The 25,540-nt window shown below is 40.9% G+C and overlaps 1 protein-coding gene across 1 annotated transcript in view; it reads left to right on the top strand.

Annotated features, from left to right (window-relative positions):
* Positions 1 to 1,598: 1,598 nt before the first annotated feature.
* LOC121929054 (protocadherin Fat 4-like) overlaps positions 1,599 to 25,540 on the top strand; it is a 25,549-nt gene continuing 1,607 nt past the window's right edge. Inside the window, 9 exon segments of the mRNA XM_042464374.1 lie at positions 1,599 to 4,174; positions 11,022 to 13,022; positions 13,024 to 13,141; positions 13,144 to 13,173; positions 13,176 to 13,269; positions 13,271 to 13,431; positions 21,854 to 21,917; positions 22,289 to 22,424; positions 22,531 to 22,619. Coding sequence (XP_042320308.1) covers positions 1,754 to 4,174; positions 11,022 to 13,022; positions 13,024 to 13,141; positions 13,144 to 13,173; positions 13,176 to 13,269; positions 13,271 to 13,431; positions 21,854 to 21,917; positions 22,289 to 22,424; positions 22,531 to 22,619 — 5,114 coding nt within the window. The 5' untranslated portion in view covers positions 1,599 to 1,753.

Raw genomic sequence — 25,540 nt, 5'->3', positions numbered from 1 at the left:
AAGAAACAAAAAGGAAAAGGTGACAGGAATAGAGTCAGGACCCTCAATGTAACTGTTCAGCAACTTATGAGTTGGGACAAGGAGAACTACGGTACTATAATAATCAGTGCTGAAAAATAGAAAGTGACAACAAAAAAGGAAGAACAAGATCCAAAAAAAAATCAAAGGAAAATTAAGCCAGGCGTATGCGCTCAGCAAGGGAACTTGTTACATGACCACATAGAAATAAAAAGACAATGGAAACAATATATTGAAGAATTATATAAAAGAGATGAAAAAAAATGACAGATTAATTCAAGGAAGAACCATTTGGAGAATAATATGAAAGTAGAAGCTGCATTCAAAACACATGGGAGAAATAAATACCAGGAACAGATAGGATATCGATAGAACTGCTTCAGGCTACAGGGATACAATCTACCCTAATTCCTTGGAGCAAGGAACACAAAAAAATTAAGATATGCAAAGGACACACTAGTACACGCAGAAAATAGCGAAGACTTGGAATGATTGCTGAAGAAAGTCAAAGAAGAAAGTGCAAAGGCAAGTTTACATTTGAACATTAAGAAAACAAAAATATTGACTGTAGATGATTTACAAAATTTTAAAATAGACAATGAAGATGTTGAAATTGTTCAAGATTTGCCATACCAGGGTTCAGTCAGTAAATCAGAATGAAAATGGTGGTCAAGAATTCAGAAGGATAGGAATTTGGAAGGGTGGCTCTGAAGGAACTAGACAAGATCCTCAAGTGTAAAGATATATACTGAATACTAAAATTAGGATTGTCCATGCAATCATATTTTCCATTTCTATGTGCAATTGTGAAAGCTGCACAGTGAAGAATGCTGTTAGGAAGAAAATGTACTTATCTAACATGTGGTGTTGGAGGAGAATTCTGTAGATACCCTAGATTGCTAAAAAGACAAATACATGGGTCATAGAGCAAATCAAGTCTAAACTTTCCTACGTAGACTGAACTGAGGCTGTCATACCTTGGATATATCATTGGAAGACAAGACTTATTAGAAAACACAGTGACATATGTCAAGGTAGTAGAAGGCTGTAGAAAATGAAGAAGATCCCACTTCAAGTGGATAGATGGAATCAAGGAAGCCACAGCCTTCAGTTTGCAAGACTTGAGCAACTGTTGAGGATAAGGTCTGGTGAAGATGGAGGTCTCTCATTCATAAGGTCACCATAAGTCAAATTTGACACGATGGGTGTTAACAACAAATTAGTAGCATGCAGGGCGACACCACTATTAGTACAGAGCTACCAGTGTGCTCATGCTGCAGTATATGTTAACACATAATGACTGTTAACAACATACATTGATAAATTAAGCTATATAATCACATCACATTTGTTTGTGAAGTTTCCTCACAGAACATGACCAGTATTTCCTTCTAGAATCTGTGATCTTTCAAGAGAGAGAGGTTCCAAAACAATTATTTATTGTGCTTTAAGGAGCAATTTATGAAAAAGACAGTACTGAAGTGTTTTTTCTGAGCATAGCCACATGATGGCACCATAGGAACACATTTTGCTCCCTGAACATAATTCCCAGGAAGATCTGTGCAGTTGTATGTCAGGAAAGAAGGTCTATGGTGAAGGGATAACATTTAAAGCAGCCAGACATTCAGCACTGAGAAGCACAACATTTTTCTCCATCAGTAGAGAGTATTACTGGGTAACAGGTCATAACTTTTATAAGTGGGCCAGAAAGTGAAGAGAATCAGATTTCTGAGCCATGGAAGACTGCTTCAGGAGCAAACAAGGTCTGTGTTTATTATTGTTCCTTTGTGTGACTGATGTACTGTGTGTCTCAATTCATTATTCTGTGCCTGAAGAAAAGAAAACTGGGTCTCTGGTGGCTAATGTTTTGAAAGATTTGAAATTGGGGATTGGGGAGCTCTCTGCTCGCAGAGCCCAGCTAGTATCCAAAAGCTCCAAGCAGTATTTCCATCTTGATGCCCACTCTGGGGCTCTGCTCATAAATGAGAAAATAGACCGAGAGGCTCTGTGTGGTCAAAGTGAGCTTTGTTTATTACAAAATGAAATAGTGCTTCAAAACCCCTTAGAGTTCTATACAATTGAAGTGAAGGTGGAAGATGTAAATGACAATGCTCCCAGATTTTCCCAAAATGATTTTCAGCTGGAAATTCCTGAGAATGTTCCCTCAAATACAAGATTCCCCTTGGAATCTGCTCAAGATGTGGACTTGGGAGAGAACAGCATCCAGAACTACACCCTGAGTCCCAATGAGTATTTCAGGCTTGGAATAGAAAGCAAGAAAGATGGAAGAAAATCCATTGGACTTATTCTGGAGAAATCTCTAGATAGGGAAAAAGAACCACATTTGGAGCTGACACTTATGGCTTTGGATGGAGGCATACCTCAGAGAACTGGTACTGTCAAAATCAAAATCAATATTTTGGATAATAATGATAACTTCCCTCAATTTGTTCAGTCTGAATACAAAGTAAGAATAAAGGAAAATAGTCCTCGGGATACTCTTGTCTGCAAAGTGGAAGCCAGAGATTTGGATTTTGGTTCAAATGCTGAGATCACCTACTCCTTCCATCAAGTGCCTGGCAAAATACTTGATTTGTTTCATTTGAATGAAATGACTGGAGAAATCACAGTTAAGGGAGAAACTGATTATGAGAAAGAGACCAGTTATGACATGAGTATCAAAGCAACTGATGGAGGGGGCCTTTCTGGACACTCCAATGTTCTGGTTGAGGTTGAAGATGTGAACGACAATGCCCCAGAAGTTTCAGTCATATCCCTTACTGACATAATCCAAGAGGATTCTCCCCTGAACACAGTGGTTGCTATTTTCAGTATTACAGATCGTGACTCTGGGGACAATGGCAAAACTATGTGCTCTGTTGAGATGAACCTTCCGTTTGCATTAAGAAGCACCAAGAATAACTACTACCAGCTTATGATCCAGAGCCCTCTGGACAGAGAGAGAGTCCCTGAATATAATGTCACCATCACAGCCACAGATCAGGGGTCTCCTAGGCTCACCTCAACAAGAATTATCCATGTTCAGATATCAGATGTCAATGACAACACCCCAGTGTTTGAAAAGACTTTTTTTGAAATGAGGTTACAAGAAAATAATATTCCTGGACTGCTAATCGGCTCAGTTCATGCTGTTGACCTAGACACAGAGCAGAATGGCAAAGTAAGTTACTCGCTTTTGCCTAGAGAACTCGGTGGTAGCCCTGCAGCGTCTTACATCTCCATCAACTCTGAAACTGGAAACATGTATGCCCTCCGATCTCTGGACTATGAGCAAATAAAAGATTTTAAAGTCACAGTGAGGGCTAAAGATGGTGGTACTCCTCCTCAGAGCTCTGACGTTGTTGTGCGAGTTGTGGTTGCAGATGAAAATGACAACGCTCCCTTCTTCCTCTACCCTCTTCAAAATAACACATCGCCCTGCAATGAGCTCCTTCCCAAGATGGCAGAGGCTGGATATCTGGTCACCAAAGTGGTGGCTGTGGATCGAGATTCTGGTCAGAACTCTTGGCTTTCCTATGAACTGCTGAAGGCCACAGACCCTGGTCTTTTCAGCATAGGAGCCCAGAATGGAGAGGTGAAAACCAGGAGACCACTGACTGAGCGAGACTCAAGCAAACAGAGGCTGATTATTGCTGTCAGAGACAATGGTGTCCCACCTCAGACCAGCACTGCAACACTCAGTGTACTTCCAGTGGATGGCTTTTCTGATCCTTATCTGAAGGTGGTGGATGTGCATCAACAGGAGCATGAAGATGAGGGCACCTTGACCATGTATTTGGTGGTTTGCCTGGCATCTGTCTCTTCTGTGTTTCTGCTTTGCATTATTTCCTTTGTTGTTATCAAATCCTGCAAGAAAGACCCCGGAGGCACTTTTATTGCTGCCCCTCCTCACTTTCCTCCTTCCAGGCCTGATATCCCAGAGAACTGTACAGATTCCCAGAGTGGGTCACTTTCCAGGAATTATCAATATGATGTTTGCTTAACTGGTGGATCCTTAAGCAGTGAGTTCAGATTTCTTCGGCCTCTCATTCCTGTTTTTTCTGTTGCGGACACAAATATCCCTGTGATCCATAAGACTTCTCCTGGTTCCCAAGACCTCCCAGATTCCTTGGAAGATAATAAATTGAAGGAAGAGGTGAGTAAATGTATAAAAAAATATTCCATATGCTAAATAACTAGGCCATGGGCTATGCCCTTTCATTGGTCCCCAGTGACTGTAGATACAATAGGCCCTTGGTATATGCTGAGGTTTGGTTTCAATACCCCTTGTAAATACCAAAATCCATGGATACTCAATTCTCTTTATATATAGTGGTGCAGTAAAATGGTGTTCCTTATATAAAAAAGAGAAATTAAGGTTTGGTGTTTGGAATCATAATAATGATAATAACAATAATAATTCCATGGATTGTGGAATCCATGGATGCAGAATTCATGGATACAGAGGGCTAACTGTATTTAATTCTTGCACGTTTTACTTCCACTATATGAATGGAAAATTAAAATGGTTGAAACACATCTGATAGCTGTTTCATCATATTTCTTTCCTTAAATTGTTCTTTGGTGGTATATGGATTTTAGGTTATTATTTTTGAATTCCGTATATACCCGACTATAAGTCAACCTCATGTATAAGTCGAGGGCAAGTTTTGGGGTCATAAGTATTGATTTTGATATGACCCTTGGAAAAGTCAAGGGTAAAACCTAGGGGCATGTAACAAAGGCTATAAAGCATGATGCAAAGGAAAACAATGCCAAAGAAATTAGAAAATTCTAGCAGGCATAACTATTTGTACTCAAAATAAAGGCTGGTTGAATGAAAAAATAGAGGGCCAGTGATTCCAGGACAGGTTAGGTTTTTGCCTTTCACCAGGGGATGGTCCTTTTCTAAAATAGGTGTTACAGTACTTACAGTACCTATATTGACCCATGGCTAAGCCGACAGAAGTTTTTTAGGTCAACTTTTTGGCTAAAATTTCTAGACTTATACATGAGTATGCACAGTAGTCTGTTTAGTTACCAAATACATGCAGTTGTTTCTGCACTATTCATTTCTTCCTGTTTCTGGAAATAAATTTCAATTTTGTATCTGTGTTGTACTACTATCCTCATAGAAACATCATTTCCACTAAACAGTGTATGTCAACTGTATTTTAACCTCTTTCTGAATCAGCAGCTGAGAAACAGTACATCTGCATGATAAATAGCCAAAGGTCAGTGGTACATTGTTGATTCAAAGCATCCATTAGTCTTGATCTGAAGATCTTTTATTAGGATGCCTGACTCCTTATACTGCAGAAAGTGATTCATGTAGAACCTGAAACTTTTGGAGATTTAGGAAGCAGAGTTTTGTTATGTGTTTGAAACTACTATCACTTAGGCATGGCATGAAGTATTCTGGTCAAGTATTATACTGCATAAATGGATTAATGCAGAACACGAAACGACCACAGCTTCGCTAAGTAGAGTTATTTATGTGTTTGATGCTACCATCTATTAATTGTCACCTGAAGTATTCCACTGAAGTATTTGGCCCACTTTTGGTCAAAACTGTTCCTTTTGTGTGATGTTGTGTTCAACTTTGTATAACTTGCATGATGGGGGGGAAACTTTTTCTTGGTTCCAGCAGCATCTTGGACACATTTGGTGCGGATATGAGAGAGTGTGCCTTCTTGTTTACTACTCCCAGGTTGTGGAACTCCTTTCCCTGGGAGGTCTGCTTGGCCTGTTCCCTGCTGCCTTTCTCTCGACATGTAAAGACCTTTTATTTTAGGTGGCATTTGGTTTTTAAGTCTGTTGCTACCAATAGAACTTTTAATTTGGGGGTGTAATGTTATTATTTTATCATACCTTAAATGTGTTTTGAATGCTGTTTTTAATTAATATATTTAAAATGTATTTTTAAATCAAAGTTTCGTTTAATTGTGTTTTAAATTTAGCACTAAGAATGTTTAAAAATTGTATTATGTTTTTAAAATGTTGTACACCTCCTTCAATCCTGTGCTAGGAGAAAGGTGGGTTTCACAAAGCTTCTTCTCAAAGTCTCAAGGCCACCTTTTACTTCAGGAACATCCAAAGACTCTTCGTGAATGGGATTTGCCCCACATCTACCCTTAATATGCTTTCCTTAAACGAATAAGGCCTAGGGTCCCCAGTGTCTTCCTTTGATAAGTTTTAAAACTGTGGTAGCGTGATTTCTGTGTTTTTATTGTTATGAATTCACTGAATCGGAAGCTTTTCTTGAAACAAACGAACATTAACTTTATTTACAAGCATGTAGCTTATTTAAGATCGTTTTTTAGATGGTATGGTTACAATAGTTACAATACATCAACAGTTGCACATACTTTCCTATTCAGTTTATTTTCACTGAACGCTTCTAAAACTAAACTGTTTCTTTCTGCCTCTTTAGCATCAGAACTTTCTACCCCTTCAATGGAACTCTGAATTCTGCCAAGGGAACTCTGCATGACTTTAACTGATTCTTAACTGATGGTTAACCATTGCTTACTCCTCCATTTTATAGCCATTCCTTCCACAGCAGCCCTTCCCCTATAGCCAGCCTGAACCAGCATTGGCTTTTGGAAAATGACGTCAACCTAGTGACTTGTCACATAGGGATACTAAATAAATAAATACTGAAACATTAAATAAGAAAGCAGCCAAAAGTTTCATATTTTCTTTTTATGCAAAAAGATCAACCTTATTTATCCAACAAATGCACAGTCGGCCCTTCTTATACACAGATTTTTTTTATATATGGATTCAAGCATCTATGGTTTGTAAATGTTCAAAAAAAGTATAAATTTCAAATATCAAACCTTGATTTTCCATTTTTTATAAGGGACACCATTTTGCTATGTCATTATATTTAATGGGACTTGAACATCCACGGATTTTGATATCCACGGAGGGATCCTGGAAATAAACCCTAGTGTATAATAAGGGTCCACTGTAAACTGTTTCACAGAGTTGACCTAACAAAGTAAATGTTATAGTGGGCCCTTAGTATCTGCTGGAGTTTGGTTCCAGGATATCCCATGGATACTAAAATCCTTCTGAGTTCACCTCTCCATGAAAGAACAGAGCCACTGTAAAACAGTACCTCCAAGTCCCATCCCAGAGAGTTGGCCCAGAAGGATACCATCATTGATGGGATCCAAAGCCATTGAGAGATCCAGTAGAACCAACAAAGAGACGCTCCTCCTGTCCAGTTCTCTGTGTAGGTCATCCACCAAGATGACCAAGGCTGTCTTTCTTCCATAGCCAAGCCAGAAACCAGATTGAAATGAATCTAGATAATCCATTTCATCCAGAAACCCCTGGAGTTGGGAATCTACCACACATTCTAATACCTTGACCAAAAATGGTAGGTTGGACACTGGCCAATAATTATCCATTATGGTTGGATTCAATGATGACTTCTTCAACAAAGGCCTCACAATCGCCTCCTTTAGGCAAGATGGAACTCTGCCTTGTTGTAGGGAGGCATTGATTTACCCACTCATCCAGTCCTCCTCTGGCCTGTTTGATAAGCCAAGAAGGACAAGGGTCTAAGACACATGTGGTGTATCTTACCTCTCCAAGGATCCTGTCCGCATTATCAGGCTGCACAAATTGAAAAGTACTCATTAACAATGGACAAACAGGTGCCAAGGTTATATCCACTGGCATTGTATCAGCTACAGCAACCAAGTCAGAGTGGATCTGTGCGACTTTATCTGCAAAGTGCTGTGCAAATTCTTCACAGTGGGCTGCCAAGTGATCTGCATTTTCTACTTGAGGGGTGTGTACAAGAGACGCCTGACCACTTGGAACAGCTCTTCTGGATAGCTCTGTGCAGATGCAATGTTGGCAGCAAAAATAATTTCTTTGCTGCCTGCACTGCAATGAAGCTTCGAGTCTTCTGCAACATCACTCTAGTCTCCATCTTACTTACTTATCCTTGCCAGCTCCCTGGAGAACTAGGGGGCTGGTTTGGCTCAACCCAGTAAGAGAAGATGCTCAGGAGCAATAGTGTCCACTGCCCTGGCCAGTCTCCCATTTTAAAGGTTGTCCAGAGCTTCAACAGAATCACCTAACAAGGTGATACGAAACTCCTCAAGAGCATTCAGGATTCCTTCTCGATCCATCAACCTCTTGGGGTGGACCATCCTAATCAGTCCCCCACCCCTGCAGAGTTTCCGAATCTCAGTGAGTCTAAGCCTGACCAGATAATGATCTCTCCATGACAATAGAACTGTGGCACATTCCTCCACACCAAGATCATCATCACCCAACCCAGCACAAAAAACTGGGTCTAGAGTGTGCCTAGCAGCATGAGTAGGACCAGACACCACTTAGGACAGTCCCATGGTTGTCATGGAGTCCATGAAGTCCTGAGCCACTCCCAACAGGGCAGTCTCAGCATGTATGCTGAAGTCCCCCAACACTAATAGTCATGGGGACTCCAACACTAATCCCAAGACTACCCCAGCTAGCTCAGGAAGGGAGACTGTTTAGCAGCAGGGTGGGCAGTACACCATCAGAATCCTTATTCTGTACTTTAGGTATACACACTCAAAACCTGTAGACTGTGTAAGGGGGCATCTGGTCATGGGGATGGAATCACGATAGACCACTACAAATCCACATCCCCACCCCCCAGGTCTTGCCTGCTGCTGCACAGAGAAATTTGGTGGGCAAAGCTGAGAGAGATTAACATGCCCCCCAGCCTCATAAAGCCAGGTCTCTGTAATACAGGCCAGATCAGCTTGTTCATCCAGGATCAGGTACTTAATGACAGCTGTTTTGCCATTTATTGACCTGGCATTCAGCAGCAGCATTTTTAGCCCAGTGGGGTTGTCACCAAGGCTGTCCATGCTATTTGGACTGGGAGACTGGTGACCACAAGGACCCTCTGGTGCTTCCTTATTCCTTGATATTTTAATTGTCTCCTCCCTCCTTACATCCCTCTACCCCTGTATTACTCCAATGGCTGCTCCCTGAATCTGTGCATCCCCTCCCTCCTCAGGAAAGCACATCATTCCTGTGTTAGTCCAACAGGACAGAAGCTATTAAAAACAATATAATAAATAGATAGGCAGATGATAAAAACAAGTAACAACCCTTATATCTGCTATGCAAAAGGATAGGTCTGCTCTGAAACTGAAAGGAAGTTGAGCTGTTGACAGGGGGAAAGAAACTCCGAAGCTGCACAACACATATTATAGGACATGGAACATAAGAAGCATGAATTAAGAGAAGCTAGGCATTGTAAAACAAGTAAGGGAAAATATAAACATTTTGTAGTACTTGGGTTGAGTGAGCTAAAGTGAGCAGACATGGGACATTTTGAATCAGGTAAGTAATGTTTTACTATATGAAAAACAAAGTAGAAATAAGGCGAATTAATAGTTGAGACATAGGTAGCAAAAGCAGCCAAAGGATATAATGCAAATTGGATCAAATTATATCATCAGGAAAAAACTATCAGTATAACCATAAACCAAGTTTATAATCCAACTACAAGGCACAAGAGGAAGAAAATGAAAGACTGCAGGAATCCAGGAGAAAATTGGTCACATAAAAAATGGGAAGTGTTGGTAATCATAGGTGATAGGAATGTGAAAGTAGGAAACAGAGCAGTATGAAAGATTGGAAGAGAATTTGCCCCACAGTCAAGAAAAGAATCAGGAAAGTAACTGACTTAATTTTGTGAAAGCAACCGTTTGTTCATTCTTCAGAAAACCAAACAGGCGCCAATATACATGAATATCATCTGATGCCTAAAATAGAAATCAGATAGACTACATAATTGGAACCAGAAGATGGAGAAGCTCCATTCTTTCTCCAAAAACAAGACCAGGAGCAGATTATGCAACAGATCAGGAGCTACTAATATCAAAAATTAGAGTAAAAAAAGAAAAAAAAAGAACTTGGATTCAGTCATTAAACCAAATGGGGACTGCAATAAAAAATAATCAGAAGGACTTGGAAGCTATCTATGTAGGAGATATAGAAGATCCTGAAGTGTAACGATATATCACTGAATACCAACATCAAGATTTTCTGTACCATTGCATTTCCATTTTATGTGTATAGTTGTGAAATCTGAATAGTGAAGAAAGGAAGAGAATCAACACATCTGAAATATGGTGATGGATGAGAGTTCTGCATATACCCTGGACTGTGAATAAGATGAATGGGTCCCAAAAATCAAGCCTGAAGTGTCCCTAGAAGTTGACTAAACTGAGGCATTTGTACTACGGCCATATCATGAGAAGACATGACTGACTAGAAAAGAGAATGTTGTTTGAAAAGTTAGAAGGCAGTAGAGAAGAAAGAAGCCTCTATTACAGGCGGATATACTGAATCAGGAAGCCATGGCCCTGGGTCTGCAAGACCTGAGAAGGTCTGCTGAAGCTCAAGTGACTTGGAAATCTCCCATTCATAAGGTTGTCATAAATCAAAGCCAACATGATGCCATTTTACAAGAATTTGTAGCAAGCACGACCACACCACTTCTAGCACACAGCTATCAGCGTGCTCATACTCCAGTATATGCACACAAGTGATGGTAGTTAACAGCACACACTGGTAAAAATCAGTGACATTTGTTTACAAAGAGTTTCCTCTCCAGCATTAAAAGGATTTTACTAGTCTCTCCTTGTAAAATCTGTGATCTTTCAAGAAAGATAGGTCCCGAAAACATTTGTTTATTGTTCTCTAAATGCAAGACATTAATGAAGTGTTTTTTCTGCACATAGCCACATGATGGCACTGCAGGAACACATTTTGTTGCATGAATATAATTCCCAGGAAGCTCTGAGCAGAGATGTATCTCAGGAAAGATGGTCTATGATGAAGGGATAACATTCAAAGGAGGCAGAAAATCAGCACTGAAGAACACAACATTTTTCTCCACCAGTAGAGATTATTACTGGGTAACTAATCAGAAGCTTTATAAGTGGGCAAGAAACTGAAAAAAAACAGAGTTCTGAACCATGGAGGACTGCTTCAGGAGAAAACAAGGTCTGTGGTTTTTACTCTTCCTCTGTGTGATTGATGTACTGTGTGTCTCAATTCATTATTCTGTGCCTGAAGAGAAGAAAAGTGGGTCTCTGGTGGCTAACATTTTGAAGGATTTGAAATTGGGGATTGGGGAGCTCTCTGCTCGCAGAGCCCAGCTAGTGTCCAAAAGCTCCAAGCAGTATTTCCATCTTGATGCCCACTCTGGGGCTCTGCTCATAAATGAGAAAATAGACCGAGAGGCTTTGTGTGGCCAAAGTGATCTTTGCTTATTACAGAGCGAAATTGTGCTCCAAAACCCCTTAGAGTTTTATACTATTGAAGTGAAGGTGGAAGATGTAAATGACAATGCTCCCAGATTTTCTCAAAATGATTTTCAACTGAAAATTCCTGAGAATGTTTCCCCAAATACAAGATTTCCCTTGGAATCTGCCCAAGATGTGGACCTGGGAGAAAACAGCATCCAAAATTACACCCTGAGTCCCAATGAGTATTTCAGGCTTGGAATAGAAAGCAAGAAGGATGGCAGAAAATCTGTGGATCTTATTCTGGAGAAAGCGCTAGACAGAGAAAAACAATCACATTTTGAGCTGATACTTATGGCTTTGGATGGAGGGCTACCTCAGAGAACAGGAACAATGCAAGTAAATATTAATATCTTAGATAGCAATGATAATTCACCACAGTTTTCTCAAACTGAATATGAAGTAAGCTTAAAGGAAAACAGTCCCCAGGATACTCTGGTCTCCAAAGTGGAAGCCAAAGATTTGGATTTTGGTTCAAATGCTCAGATCACCTACTCCTTCCATCGAGTATCTAAAACAATATCTAATTTGTTCAATTTGAATGAAATGACTGGAGAAATCACTGTTAAGGGAGAAATTGATTATGAGAAGGAAACCACTTATGACATGAGCATCACAGCAACTGATGGAGGGGGCCTTTCCGGACACTGCAATGTTCTGGTAGAGATTGAGGACGTTAATGACAATGCCCCTGAAGTTTCAGTCATATCCCTTACTGATATAATCCAAGAGGATTCTCCCCTGGATACAGTGGTTGCTCTCTTTAGTATTACAGATCGTGACTCTGGGGACAATGGCAAAACTTTGTGCTCTGTTGAGATAAACCTTCCCTTCTCATTAAGAAGCAGCAAGAATAACTACTACCAGCTAATGATCCAGAGCCCTCTGGACAGAGAAAGTCTCTCTGAATATAATGTCACTATTACAGCCACAGACCAGGGGTCTCCTAGGCTCACATCAACAAGAATTATCCATGTTCAGATATCAGATGTTAATGACAACACCCCGGTGTTTGAAAAGCCTTTATTTGAAATGAGGTTACAAGAAAATAATATTCCTGGTCTGCTAATTGGCTCGGTTCATGCTGCTGACTTAGACGTGGAGCAGAATGGCAAAGTGACCTACTCGCTTTTATCTAGGGAGCTTGGTGGTAGCCATGCAGCCTCTTACATCTCCATCAACTCTGAAACTGGAAACATGTATGCCCTCCGATCTCTGGACTATGAGCAAATAAAAGATTTCAAAGTCACAGTGAGGGCTACAGATGGTGGTACTCCTCCTCTGAGCTCTGACGTTGTTGTGCGAGTTGTGATCACAGATGAAAATGACAATGCTCCCTTCTTCTTGTATCCACTTCAGAACAGCACATCACCCTGCAATGAGCTGCTGCCCAAGATGGCTGAGGCTGGATATCTGGTCACCAAAGTGGTGGCTGTGGATCGAGATTCTGGTCAGAACTCTTGGCTTTCCTATGAACTTCTGAAGGCCACAGACCCTGGCCTTTTCAGCATAGAAGCCCAGAATGGAGAGGTGAAAACCAGGAGACCACTGACTGAACGAGACTCAAACAAACAGAGGCTCATTATTGCTGTCAGAGACAATGGTGTCCCTCCTCAGACCAGCACTGCAACACTCAATAATCAGTGTACTCCAGGGATGGCTTTTCTGATCCTATCTGAAGGTGGTGGATGTGCATCAACAGAGAGCATGAAGATGAGATGAGGGCACCTTGACCATGTATTTTGGTGGTTGCTGGCATCGTCTCTCTGTGTTTCTGCTTTGCATTATTCCTTTGTTGTTATCAATTCCTGCAAGAAAGACCCGGCGGACTGTTTATGCTGCCCCCTCACTTTCCTCCTTCCAGGCCTGATATCAGGAACTGTACAGATTCCCAGAGTGGGTCACTTTCCAGGAATATCAATTGAGTTTTGCTTAATGGTGTCCTTAAGCAGTGAGTTCATTTCTTCGCCTCTCATTCCTGTTTTTTGTTCGGACACACATATCCCGTGATCCATAAGACTTCTCCTGGTTTCCCAAGACCTCCCCGTCTTGGAAGATAATAAATTGAAGGAACATGGTAAATGTAAAAAAAATATTCATATGCTAAATAACTTGGGACATTGGATTGGCCCTTTCATTGGTCCCCAGTTGAGTAGATACAATAGGCCCTTGGTATATGCTTGGGTTTGGTTCAATACACCGTAAATACAAAATCCAGGATTCAATTCTCTTTATAATGGTGCAGTTAAATGTGTCCTTATATAAAAGAGAAGAAATTAAGGTTGGTGTTGGAAGCAATAATGTAAGAACAATAATAATCCATGGATGGTGGAATCCATGGATGCAGAATTCATGGTACAGAGGGCTAACTTTATTGAATTCTTGCACGTTTACTCAACATATGGGAATGGAAGGAAAAATAAAAGGTTGAAACACATCTGATGCTGTTTCATATATTCTGTTCCTTAATTGTTCTTGGTGGTATATGGATTTATGTTATTATTTTGAATTAATCCGATACCCGACTATAGGTCACCCATGTATAAGAGAGGGCAGTTTGGGTCAAAGTATTATGTTTTGATATGAACCTTGGAAAAAGTCAAAGGGTAAAAACCTAGTGGGCATGTAACAAGGCTATAAAGGCATGATGCCAAGGAACAACAATGCCAAGAAATTAGAAATTCTAGAGCAGGCATAACTATTGTACTCAAATAAGGCTGGTTGGTGAAAAAATAGGGGCCGTGATTCCAGGACAGGTTAGGTTTTTGCCTTTCACCAGGGGATGGTCCTTTCTAAAATAGGTGTTCAAGTACATACTTACAGTACCTATATTGACCATGGCTAAAGCGACAGAAGGTTTTTAGGTCAACTTTTGGCTAAAATTCTAGACTTATACTGAGTATGCACAAGTAGTTGTTAGTTACAAATACATGCAGTTGTTTCTGCAATTCAATTCTTCCTGTTTCTGGAATAAATAATTTGTATCTGTGTTGTACTAATCCTCATAGAAACATCATTTCCACTAAACAGTGTATGTCAACTGTATTTTAACCTCTTTCTGAATCAGCAGCTGAGAAAACAGAAATACATCTGCATGATAAATAGCCAGGTCAGTGGTACATTGTTGATTCAAAGCATCCATTGTCTTGATTGAGTCTTTTATTAGGATGCCACCCTAACTGCAGAAAGTGATTCATGTGAACCTGAAACTTTGGAGATTTAGGAAGCAGAGTTTTGTATGTGTTTGAAACTACTATCACTTAGGCATGGCATGAAGTATTGGTCAAGTATTATACTGCATAAATGGATTAAGAGAACACGAAACGACCACAGCTTCGCTAAGTAGAGTTATTTATGTGTTTGATGCTACCCTATTAATTGTCACTGAAGTTCCACTGGAAGTATTTGGGCCCACTTTGGTCAAAACTGTTCCTTTTGTGTGTGTTGTGTTCAACTTGGTATACTTGCATGATGGGGGGGGAAACTTTTCTTGGTCCAGCAGCATCTTGGAACATTTGGTGAGGAATGAGAAGTGGAGAGTGTGCTTCTTGTTTACTACTCCAGGTGTGGAACTCCTTTCCCGGGAGGTCTGCTGGCCTGTTCCCTGCTGCCTTTCTCGACACGTAAAGACTTTATTTTAGGTGGCATTGGTTTTTTAAGTCTGTTGCTACCAATAGAACTTTTATTTGGGGGTGGTAATGTGTATGTATATTTATCATACCTTAAATGTGTTTGAATGCTGTTTTTATTAATTATATTTAAAATGTATTTTAAATCAAAGTTTCGTTAATGTGTTTTAAATTAGCACTAAGGTTTAAAAATTGTATTTATGTTTTAAAAGTTGTACACCTCTTCAATCCTGTGCTAGGAGAAGGTGGGTTCAAAAAGCTTTCTCAAGTCTCAAGGCCACCTTTTACTTCAGGAACATCCAAAGACTCTTCGTGAATGGGATTTGCCCACATTCGACCTTAATATGGCTTCCTTAAAAGCTAAGGCCTAGGGCCCCGTGTCTTCCTTGAAGTTTTTAAACTGTGTGTAGCGTGATTTCTGTGTTTTATTGTTGAATTCACTGAATCGGAAGCTTTCTTGAAAACAACGAACATTAACTTATTACAAGCTGTAGCTATTAAGTTAAGTCGTTTTTTAGATGGTATGGTTACAAGATTACAATACATCAACAGTTGCACATACTTTCCTATCAGTTTATTTTCACTAACGCTTCTAAAACTAAACTGTTTCTTTCTGCCTCTTTGCATCAGAACTTTCTACCCTTCAAGGAACTCTGAAATTCTGCCAAGGAACTCTGCATGATTTAACTGTTCTAACTGATGGTTAACCATTGCTTACTCCTATTTATAGCCATCCTTCACAGCAGCACCTCCCTATAGCCAGCCTGAACAGCATTGGCTTTTGGAAAATGACGTAAACCTAGTGACTTGTCCATAGGGATAAAATAAATAAAACTGAAACATTAAATAAGAAGCAGCCAAAGTTCATATTTTCTTTTATGCAAAAAGATCAACCTATTAATCCAACAAATGCACGTGGCCCTTCTATACACGATTTTTAATATATGGATTCAAGCATCTATGGTTTGTAAAGTTCAAAAAAGTAAATTTCAAATATCAAACCTTGATTTGTCCCTTTTTTATAAAGGGACACCATTTTTGCTATGTCATTATATTAATGAGACTTGAAACATCCACGGATTTTGTTATCCACGGAGGGATCCTGGAATAAACCTAGTGTAAATAAGGGTCACTGTAAACTGTTTCACAGAGTGTGACCTAAAAAGTAAATGTTATAGTGGGCCCTTAGTATCGCTGGAGTTTGGTTCAGGATATCCCAGGATACTAAATCCTTCTGAGTTACCTCTCCAGAAAGACAGAGCACGTAAAACAGTACCCCAGCCATCTCAGAGAGTTGTCCCAGAAGGACCATAATTGATGGGATCCAAAGCCACTGAGAGATGCAGTAGAACCAACAAAGAGACGCTCCTCCTGTCCAGTTTCTGTGTGGGTCATCCACCAAGATGACCAAGGCTGTCTCTCTTCCATAGCCAAGCCTGAAACCAGATTGAAATGAATCTAAGATAATCCATTTCATCCAGAAACCCCTGGAGTGGGAATCTACCACACATTCTAATACCTTGACCAAAAATGGTAGGTTGGACCTGGCAAATAATTATCCATTATGGTTGGATCAATGATGAACTTCTTTAAAAAGGCCTCACAATCGCTCCTTTGGCAAGATGGAACTCTGCCTTGTTGTAGGGAGGCATTGATTTATCCATTCATCCAGTCCTCCTCTGGCCTGTGATAAGCCAAGAAGGACAAGGGTTTAAGAACACTGTGGTGTATCTTACCTCTTCAAGGATCCTGTCCGCATATCAGGCTGCACAAATTGAAAAGTACTCATTAACACTGGACAAACAGGTGCCAAGGTTTATCCACTGGATTGATCACTAAGCAACCAAGTCGGAGTGGATCTTGTGCGACTTTATATGCAAAGTGCTGTTGCAATTCTTTCACAGTGGGCTGCCGAGTGAGTTGATTGCATTTTCTACTGTGAGGGTGTGTAAAGAGAACGCCTGACCACTTGGAACAGCTTTCTTGATAGGATGCATGTTGGCAGCAAAAATAATTTCTTGCTGCCCGCACTGCAATGAAGCTTCGATGTCTTCTGCAACTCACTCTGTCTCCATCTTACTTACTTATCCTTGTCAGCTCCGCTGAGAAACCAGGGGGCTGGTTTGGCTCAACCCAGTAAGAGAAGATGCTCAGGAGCATTGGTCCTCTGCCCTGGCATTCTCCCATTCTAAGGTTGTCAAGAGCTTCAGCAGAACACCTAACAAGGTGATTCAAAACTCACAAGAGCATTCAGGTCCTTCTGGATCCATCATCTCTTTGGGTGGCCATCCTTATCAGTCCCCCACCCATGCAGAGTTTCCGAATCTCATGTGAGTCTAAGACTGACGATAATGATCTCACATGACATAGAACTGTGGCACATTCCTCCACACCAAAGATCATCATCACCCAACCCCAGCACAAAAAAATGGGACCAGAGTGTGCCTAAGCAGATGAGTAGGACCAGACCCATTGGGACAGTCCCTGGTTGTCATGGAGGCCATGAAGTCTGAGCCACCAACAGGGCAGTTCAGCATGTATGCTGGAAGTCCCTAACACTAATAATGGGACTCCAACACATCCCAAGACTACCCAGCTACCTCAGAAGAGAGACTATTTAGCAGGAGGGTGGGCGGGTAACACCATCAGAATACTTATTCTGTACTTTAGGTAACACACTCAAAACCTGTAGAATGTGTAGAGGGCATCTGGTCATGGGGATGGAATAACGATGACCATTACAACTTCACATCCAACCCCACAGGTCTTGCCTGCTGCTGCCACGAGAAATTTGTGGGGCAAAGCTGAGTGAGAGAGATTCCCCCTTCAGCCTGCATAAAGCCAGGTCTCTGTAATAAGGCAGTCAGCTTGTTCATCCAGGATCAGGTACTAATGCAGCTGTTTTGCATTTTGACCTGGCATTCAGCAGCGCATTTTGAGCCAAGTAAGGCTGTCACCAAGGCTGTCTATGCTGTGTGGGGACTGGGGACTGGTGACCACAAGGACCCGCGTGCTTCCATTCCTGGATATTTATTGTCTCCTCCCTCCTTACCCCCTCTCCCCTGTATTACTCAATGGCTGCTCCCTGAACCGGTGAACCCCTCCCTCCTCAGGAAGCACATTTCCTGGTTAGGTCAAAGGACAGAAGCTATTTAAAACAATATAATAAAAGAGATGGCAGATGTGTACAAAAGTAACAACCCTTATAGTCTGGCAATGCAAGGATAGGTTGGTGGTCAAGCTGAAGGAGGTGAGCTGTTGACATGGGGGAAAGAAACTCGAAGCTGTCACAACACATATTATAGGGAATGGAACTAAGAAGCGAATTTAGAGAGAAGCGAGGCATTATATAAAATAAGTAAGGGAAAGAGATAAACATATTGCAGTACTTGGGTGTGAGTGAGATAATAGTGGGCAGAATGGGGAATTTTGGTCAGGTACCATATAATATTTTACTAATGAAAAGCGAAGTAGAAAAGGGGAATAATATGTTGAGACAGTTGTAGCAAAGCAGCCAGGTATAATGCAAATTGGACCAATTATATCAAGAGGAGCAGGGAAAAACAAAAATAACAATAAAACCAAGAATTTAATCCAACTCAAGGCACAAGTGGAAAAAATTGAAAGACTGCAGGAATCCAGGAGAAAATTAGTCACATTAAAAATGGGAGAGTTGGTACTCTAGATGACTGGAATGTAAAATAGGAAACAGAGCTGTATCGAAATGGAAAATATTTCCCCTTGATAAAGAAAGAACAGGAAAGTAACTGATTGTAATTTTGTTAAGCCAACCGTTTGTTCGTTGCAAACACATTCTTCAGAAACTAAACAGTTGCCAGTATACATGAACATCATCTGTGCCTAATATAGAAATCACATAGACTACATAATAGAACTAGAAGGTGGAGAAGCTCCATTCTTTCTCCAAAAACAAGACCAGAGCAGATTATGCACAGATCATGAATTACTGATACCAAAAATTGAGGAAAAACAAAGAGAACTTGGATTCAGTCATTAGTTCAAATGGGGACTGCGATAAGAAATCAGAGACTGAGACTTGGAAGGTAGCTATGCAGGAAACAAACAGATCCCCAGGTTTTAAGAAAACAGTCGGTCCTCTTATACACGGTTTTTAAACAGGATTCAAGCATACAAGGTTTGAAAATGTTCAAAAAAAGTATATAAATTTTTTCAAATATCAAATTTTGATTTCCATTTTTCCATTTAATGGGACTTGAGATCCACGGATTTTGTTATCTACGGGGGGTCTTGGAACCAAACCCCAGCGTATAACAAGGGTCCACTGTTTCATTGGAATATGACATAAAAATTATTGTACCATTGCATTTCCAATTTGTGTACAGTGTGAATCGTGGACAGTGAGAAGAAAGAGTCAAACATCTGAATATGATGATGGAATGAGTAGTTCTGTATATACCATGGACGTGATGAATAAGATGAATGAGTCCAAGAACAATCAAGCCTGAGTGTCCTCTAGAAGCCAAGTTGACTAAACTGAGGCTTTTGACTTTTAGCCTATCATGAAAAGACACGACTAATAGGGAAAAAGGTGTATGGAAAGGTAGAAGGCAGTAGAGAAGGAAGAAGATCTAATATATACTCAATTGGAAGCCATGGCCCTGGTCTGCAAGACGGAGAAGTCTGCTGATGAAGCTAAGGTGACCTAGAGTGTCTCTCATTCATAAGGTTGCCATAAATGAAAGTCAACTGATGGCATTTCACAAGAATGAAAAGCCAGGCAGGACGACACCACTTCTAGCACACATTGTCAGTGTGCTCAACTCGGATATGCACATGAACACCATCTGATGGCAGTTAATGGGTTAACAACAGACACTGATAAAAAAATCAGCAACATTTGTTATAAAGAGTTTCCTCTCCAGCTTAAGGATTACCAATCTGTCCTTGTAGAATCTGTGATCTTTTGAGAAAGAAAGGCCCAAAAATATTGTTTATGAGCTTTAAGTAGCAATAATATAAGACTTTATTGAAGTGTTTTTTCTGCAATAGCCACATGTGGCACTGCAGGAACACATTTTGGATTCAGGAAGCTCTGAGCAGAGCTGTATCTCAGGGAAATGGTCTATGAGGAAGGAAACATTCAAAGAGCCGAGAAATCATCACTGAAGGACACAACGTTTCCTCCTTCAGCAGAGTTATTAGTTACTGGGCAACTACTCAGGAGCTTTAGGGGCCAGAAACTAAAGAGAATTAGATTAATGATCATGGAAGACTGTTCAGGAGCAAAAAAGGTCTGTGTCTTTTACTGTGCCTTTGTGGACTGATGTACTGTGTGTCTCATTCATTATTCTGTGCCTGAAGAAAGAAAAGGGTCTTGGTGGCTAATGTTTTGAAAGATTGAAATTGGGGATTGGGGAGACTCTTGCTCGCGAGAGCTCAGTTAGTGTCCAAAAAGAGCAAGAAGTTTCCATCTTGATGGCCCACTCTGGGGCTCTAATCATAATGAGAAAATGACCGAGAGGCTTTGGTGGTCAAAGTGAGTTTGTGCTATTACAGAGGGAAATGTGCTCAAACCCCTTAGGTTTTTTACCATTGAGAGAAGGTAGAAGAAGATAGTAGAAGATGTAAATACAATGCTGCCAGATTTTCTCAAGATGTTTCAGCTGGAATTGGAATGTTCCCCAAATAAAAGATTCCGCTTGGAATCTGAGCAAGTGTGGACTTGGGAGAAAACAGCATCCAGGAATCACCCTGAGTCCCAATGAGTATTTCAGGCTTGGAATAGAAAGCAAGAAGGAGGAAAGAAAATCTGTGGATCTTATTCTGGAGAACCTCTAGATAGGGGAAAAGACACCACATTTGGAACTGATACTTATGGCTTTGGATGGAGGGCTACCTCAGGGAACAGGAACATTCAAATAATATTATTTTAGATGCAATGATAATCCCCACAGTTACTCAATCTGAATATGAAGTAAGTTTAAGGAAAACAGTCCCGGATACTCTGTCTCCAAAGTGGAAGCAAAGATTTGGATTTCGGTTCAAATGCTCAGATCACCTACACTTCCAGCGAGTGCCTGAACAATATCTAATTGTTCAACTTGAATGAAATGACTGGAGAAATCACTGTTAAGGAGAAATTGATTATGAGGAGAGCCAGTTATGAACAGAGCATCAAAGCAACTGATGGGGGGCCTTTCTGGAACTGCAATGTTCTGGTAGAGGTTGAGGACGTGAATGACAATGTCCCTGAGTTCAGTCATATCCTTTACTGACAAACAAGAAGGATTCTCCTTGAACCCTGTTTGTGGTTGTCTTTGTGTGTACAGATCGTGACTCTGGGAACAATGGCAAACTATGTGCTCTGTTGGATGAACCTTCCCTTTGCATTAAGGCACCAAGAATACAACTACCAGCTTGTGATCCGAGCCCTCTGGACAGGAGAGAGAGTCCCTGAATATAATGTCACATCACAGCCACAGATCAGGGGTCTCCTAGGCTAACGTCAACAAGAATATCCATTGTTCAGATATCAGATGTCAATGACAACACTCCAGTGTTTGAAAAGCCTATTTTTGAAATGCAGTACAAGAAATAATATTCCAGGAGACTATGATTGGTTCAGTCCGCTGTTGACCTAGAATGGAGCAGATGGAAAGTGACCTACTCGCTTTTGCCTGGGAGTTAGTGGTAGCCTTGCCGCCTCTTAATCTCCATCAACTTGAAATGGAACAGTATGCCTCCGATTCTGGGGACTATGAGCAAAAAAAGATTTTAAAGTCACCGGAGGGCTGAAGATGGTGGGTACTCCTCCTCTGAGCTGCTGTTGTTGTTAAAGTTGTGTGGCAGATGAAAATGACAATGCTCCCTTCTTCCTCTATCCCCTAGAAAGCACATCACCCTGCAATGAGCTCTTCCCGAAGTGGCTGAGGGTGGATATCTGGTCACCAAAGTGTGGTGGGATCGAGATTTGGTCAGAACTCTTGGTTCCTCCATGAACTGCTGAAGGCACAGACCCTGGCCTTTTCAGCATAGGAGCCCAGAATGGAGAGCTGAAAACAAGGAGACCCTTGGACTTGAACGAGACTCAAAGCAAACAGAGGCATTATTGTGGCAGAGACAACGGTGTCCTTCTAAGACCAGCACTGTGAAATCAACATACTTCCAGTGGATGGCTTTTCGATCCTTATCCGGAAGGTGGGGGATGTTGCGTCAACAGGAACATGGAAGATGAGGGCACCTTGACCATGTATTTAGTGAGTTGCTTGGCGTCTGTCCCTCGTCTGTGTTTCTGCTTTGACTTATTTCCTTTGCTATTATCAGAAAAAGGGTGCAAGAAAGACCTGGAGGCACGTTTATTGCTGCACCTCCAGCATTTAGTTCCTCCTTTCAGGACCTGAGTATCCCAGAGAACGTGGACCGATTCTCAGAGTGGATCACTTTCCAGGAATTATCAGTAGTATGTGGTGCTTAACTGGGGGACTATTTAAAGCAGCGAGATTTCAGATTTCTATCGACACTCTCCCCCAAATTCCTGTTTTGTTTTTCTCTGGCGGAATCCAAAGATTCCTGTGAAACGACAAGACGTCTTCTGGTTCCCAAGATCTATCAGATTGCTTGGAAAAAGGGGAAAGTCCAATAAATCAAAGGAAAGGTGAGAAATGTAAGACAAAAAAGGATTCCAGATGTTCTAGATAACCAAAGTCCAATAAGACGTGCCTTTGCTTGATCACCAGTCAAAATAGAATATAATTAGGCCTTGTGTATCTGCTGAGATTGGTACCAGGACCTCCAGACCCCCTTTGTAAGACTAAAATCCTGGAGGTCTTCAGTCTTATATTGTATAGTGGTGGCAGTAAAAATGGGATTTGTTATATAAAAGTATGATGCTAAGTTTTGCTTTATGGTAATAATAATAATGATGAATTATTTTTCATGCACATGGTGATTATAGAAATCTGTTGAATGCACACTCCATGGGAGCTGAGGGTTGACTGTATGTTGTTTGTTCTTCACTGCATATCTACTTGACACATTTCACCTCCACAAGATAATTGAAAAATTGGGTACAAGCATATCTAATAGTTGTTTTCCTCCTCAAATTTCTTCCTTATATTGGTTTTGGTGAGAGTAAAGAATGAATAATAAATTATTCGTTTTTTTTTTATTAGTCTATTTTAATTACCAGATATATGCATGCACTTGTTTCTGCGCCATCATTGGTTCGTTGGTTCTGTGAAGATAAAGTCCAATTCTGTATCTGTGTAGTACTATGATCCTCGCAGAGAACATCATTCCCCGCAACTAGTGGATAGAACTCTGTTTAAAATCTTTGTTTTAAAACAACAGGCAGCTAAGAAAGAAAAAAAGTACACCACACTTGATTAAAATCCAAATGCCAGGGAACACTTGTTGATTCAACACCATCCCTTTCCCGTGTGGATAATACTGATCTGAATAAAATGTGTCAAGGGCCCAAAAAAAGATGGGCAAAAAAGAGTGCCTTCTGGCCAATCGGGGTAGGGCATGCAGATGACAATTGCCCCCAAAAAGAAAAAAAGAAGAAAGAAAAAAAGGGGAGAGTGTGCCACCCAGTAAAAGACCTTACTGTAAAAAGAGCACGAGAAGTCCGCTCTTTGCCGGCGTTCCATTTGAGACGGTGGAGGTGTACTGATTCATGACGGGCTGTGGCCATCACCAATTCGGGGGCTACTTTGGCCCTTTTTGGGTGGAGGCAGGGCTCAAGGCCATCCAAGCTGCTACGAGCATGACCCGAAGGGAGTCAGCGTCTAAACTGCAGAAATGAATTCAGTGAAGAGTTCTAAAAATAATGCAGTTGGAGTAAGGGGTAAGGGAGTTTTTTCGGTGTTTTAAAGTTAACTTCTCTGTATCATTCCGAGGAGGTTCTGCTCAAGAAGTAACTGGGTTGCCCCACGGTTTCGCACAGAGGGCTCTCTTGCATGAAGTTTAGGAGCTGCTAGAAATATTGGTATAACTCCCATGAGGGGGGAAGACTTTCTCGTGGTCACAGACACTATGCTGGGCAGTGTGGGGGAAACAGGAGAGGCTCTCACATTGTGGAAATACTCGTCTCTGGGATGTCTAGTTGGCCCTCTTTTCCGAGGTCCTTCTACCAGCAGGGGTAAAGTTCTTTTATTTAAGGTGGCACTTTGGGTAAGCCAGTTAAGAAGCTGACTCTGATGACCGTAAGGTCGGCAGATCGGAGCCAGTTCAAAGAACTAACGCCGACACGTGATAGAGTGAGAGCTCGCCATTACTACTAACCCTCAAAGTCGGCCATCTGGCTGTTTCAAAGGCCATGTAAAAGAGAATAAAGCAAGTAGATAAATAAGTACCGCCGGCTTTGGTTTGGGGAAGGTATGAGTATTCACGTCCATCTACGGAACAGTTTAGTCCGTGTTGGGAACCACCATGACAATGGGAGTACGTCTTTCACAAAGTGCTTAGCTCCTTCAAAGCCTTAGTAAGTGGAGATTGACGACCATCCCCTACATTACAGACTGAACTAAGGCATAATGAGGGAAAAATACAAAGGGGAAACCATTTAAACATTGGGGGGGGGGGGGGTTACGATCATTATGCTGGAGAAAGAACTTTTTAAGTTTGGGGATGTAGTGTTTTTATTTTGTTATTATCTATAGTGTTCTCTTTGCAGCTGTTTTTAACTAATGTTTTTCAACGAGTATGTTTTTTTCGAAACAGTCAAAGTTAAGTTAGAATTAATGCTATGATATATCAGTTGGCACCTAAGCAGGTTTAAAAACTGTAAAGTGGTTGTATAAATGGGACAAACGGCGCCTTGAATCGCTGTGCGGTGGTGGAAAGGGGATGAAATACTAAACAACAACAAACATTAAATGAGAAAGCAGCCAAAGTTTATGTGCTTTTTTTTTTAAGCAAGAAGACTCGTCTTATCCAAACAAAGGCCCATTATATAATGTGTAACGGATTTCACAGAAGGAGACCAGGAAAAATAAATGTTACAGGTGGGCCCTTGGATACCAACTGGAGTTGGTTGGGCCAGGATATGCCGTGTACGTCATGATATAGCAATAGGTTAGTAAAATGGTTGTCCCTTATAAAACGGCAAGGAAGGTTTAATAGTAACCTTTAAAACACATGTGCAAGCCATGAATGGCTGAATCGAGGGTTGTGCAGAATACGTGGAGCTGGAGGACTGATTGTGCTATGCGGGCTCTGGTGACTATTGAGGCAGTCTCCAAAGATTTTTTCATTAAAACATCCTTCTTTTGTCTGTCGACGGCATACATGAATCAAACATGTGAGATTATCATGTAGGCTCCTAGGCTTCACAGAATCCTCTTATCTCGGGCCATTTGTATAAATTCAACATTTCATTTGAAACGCCACCGAATTCTTCAAAACCTTCTGTTCAGTTTTTCCACTCAAACAACAGCTCCCCTTGTGTATTATGAGCGTTGGAATTTTGGGGATAGGTGTCTTTTACACTCTTTCCATGACTCTCACTTGCCATATCGTGCTGTCCCCCACTTGGGCAAGCCCTTTGGCGCTTTTACCAATTTGACATATTAT

This window comes from Sceloporus undulatus, chromosome 4 (genome assembly GCF_019175285.1).
Source record: "Sceloporus undulatus isolate JIND9_A2432 ecotype Alabama chromosome 4, SceUnd_v1.1, whole genome shotgun sequence".
Classification (NCBI taxonomy): domain Eukaryota; kingdom Metazoa; phylum Chordata; class Lepidosauria; order Squamata; family Phrynosomatidae; genus Sceloporus; species Sceloporus undulatus.
This window is presented reverse-complemented; position numbering and strand designations above follow the sequence as displayed.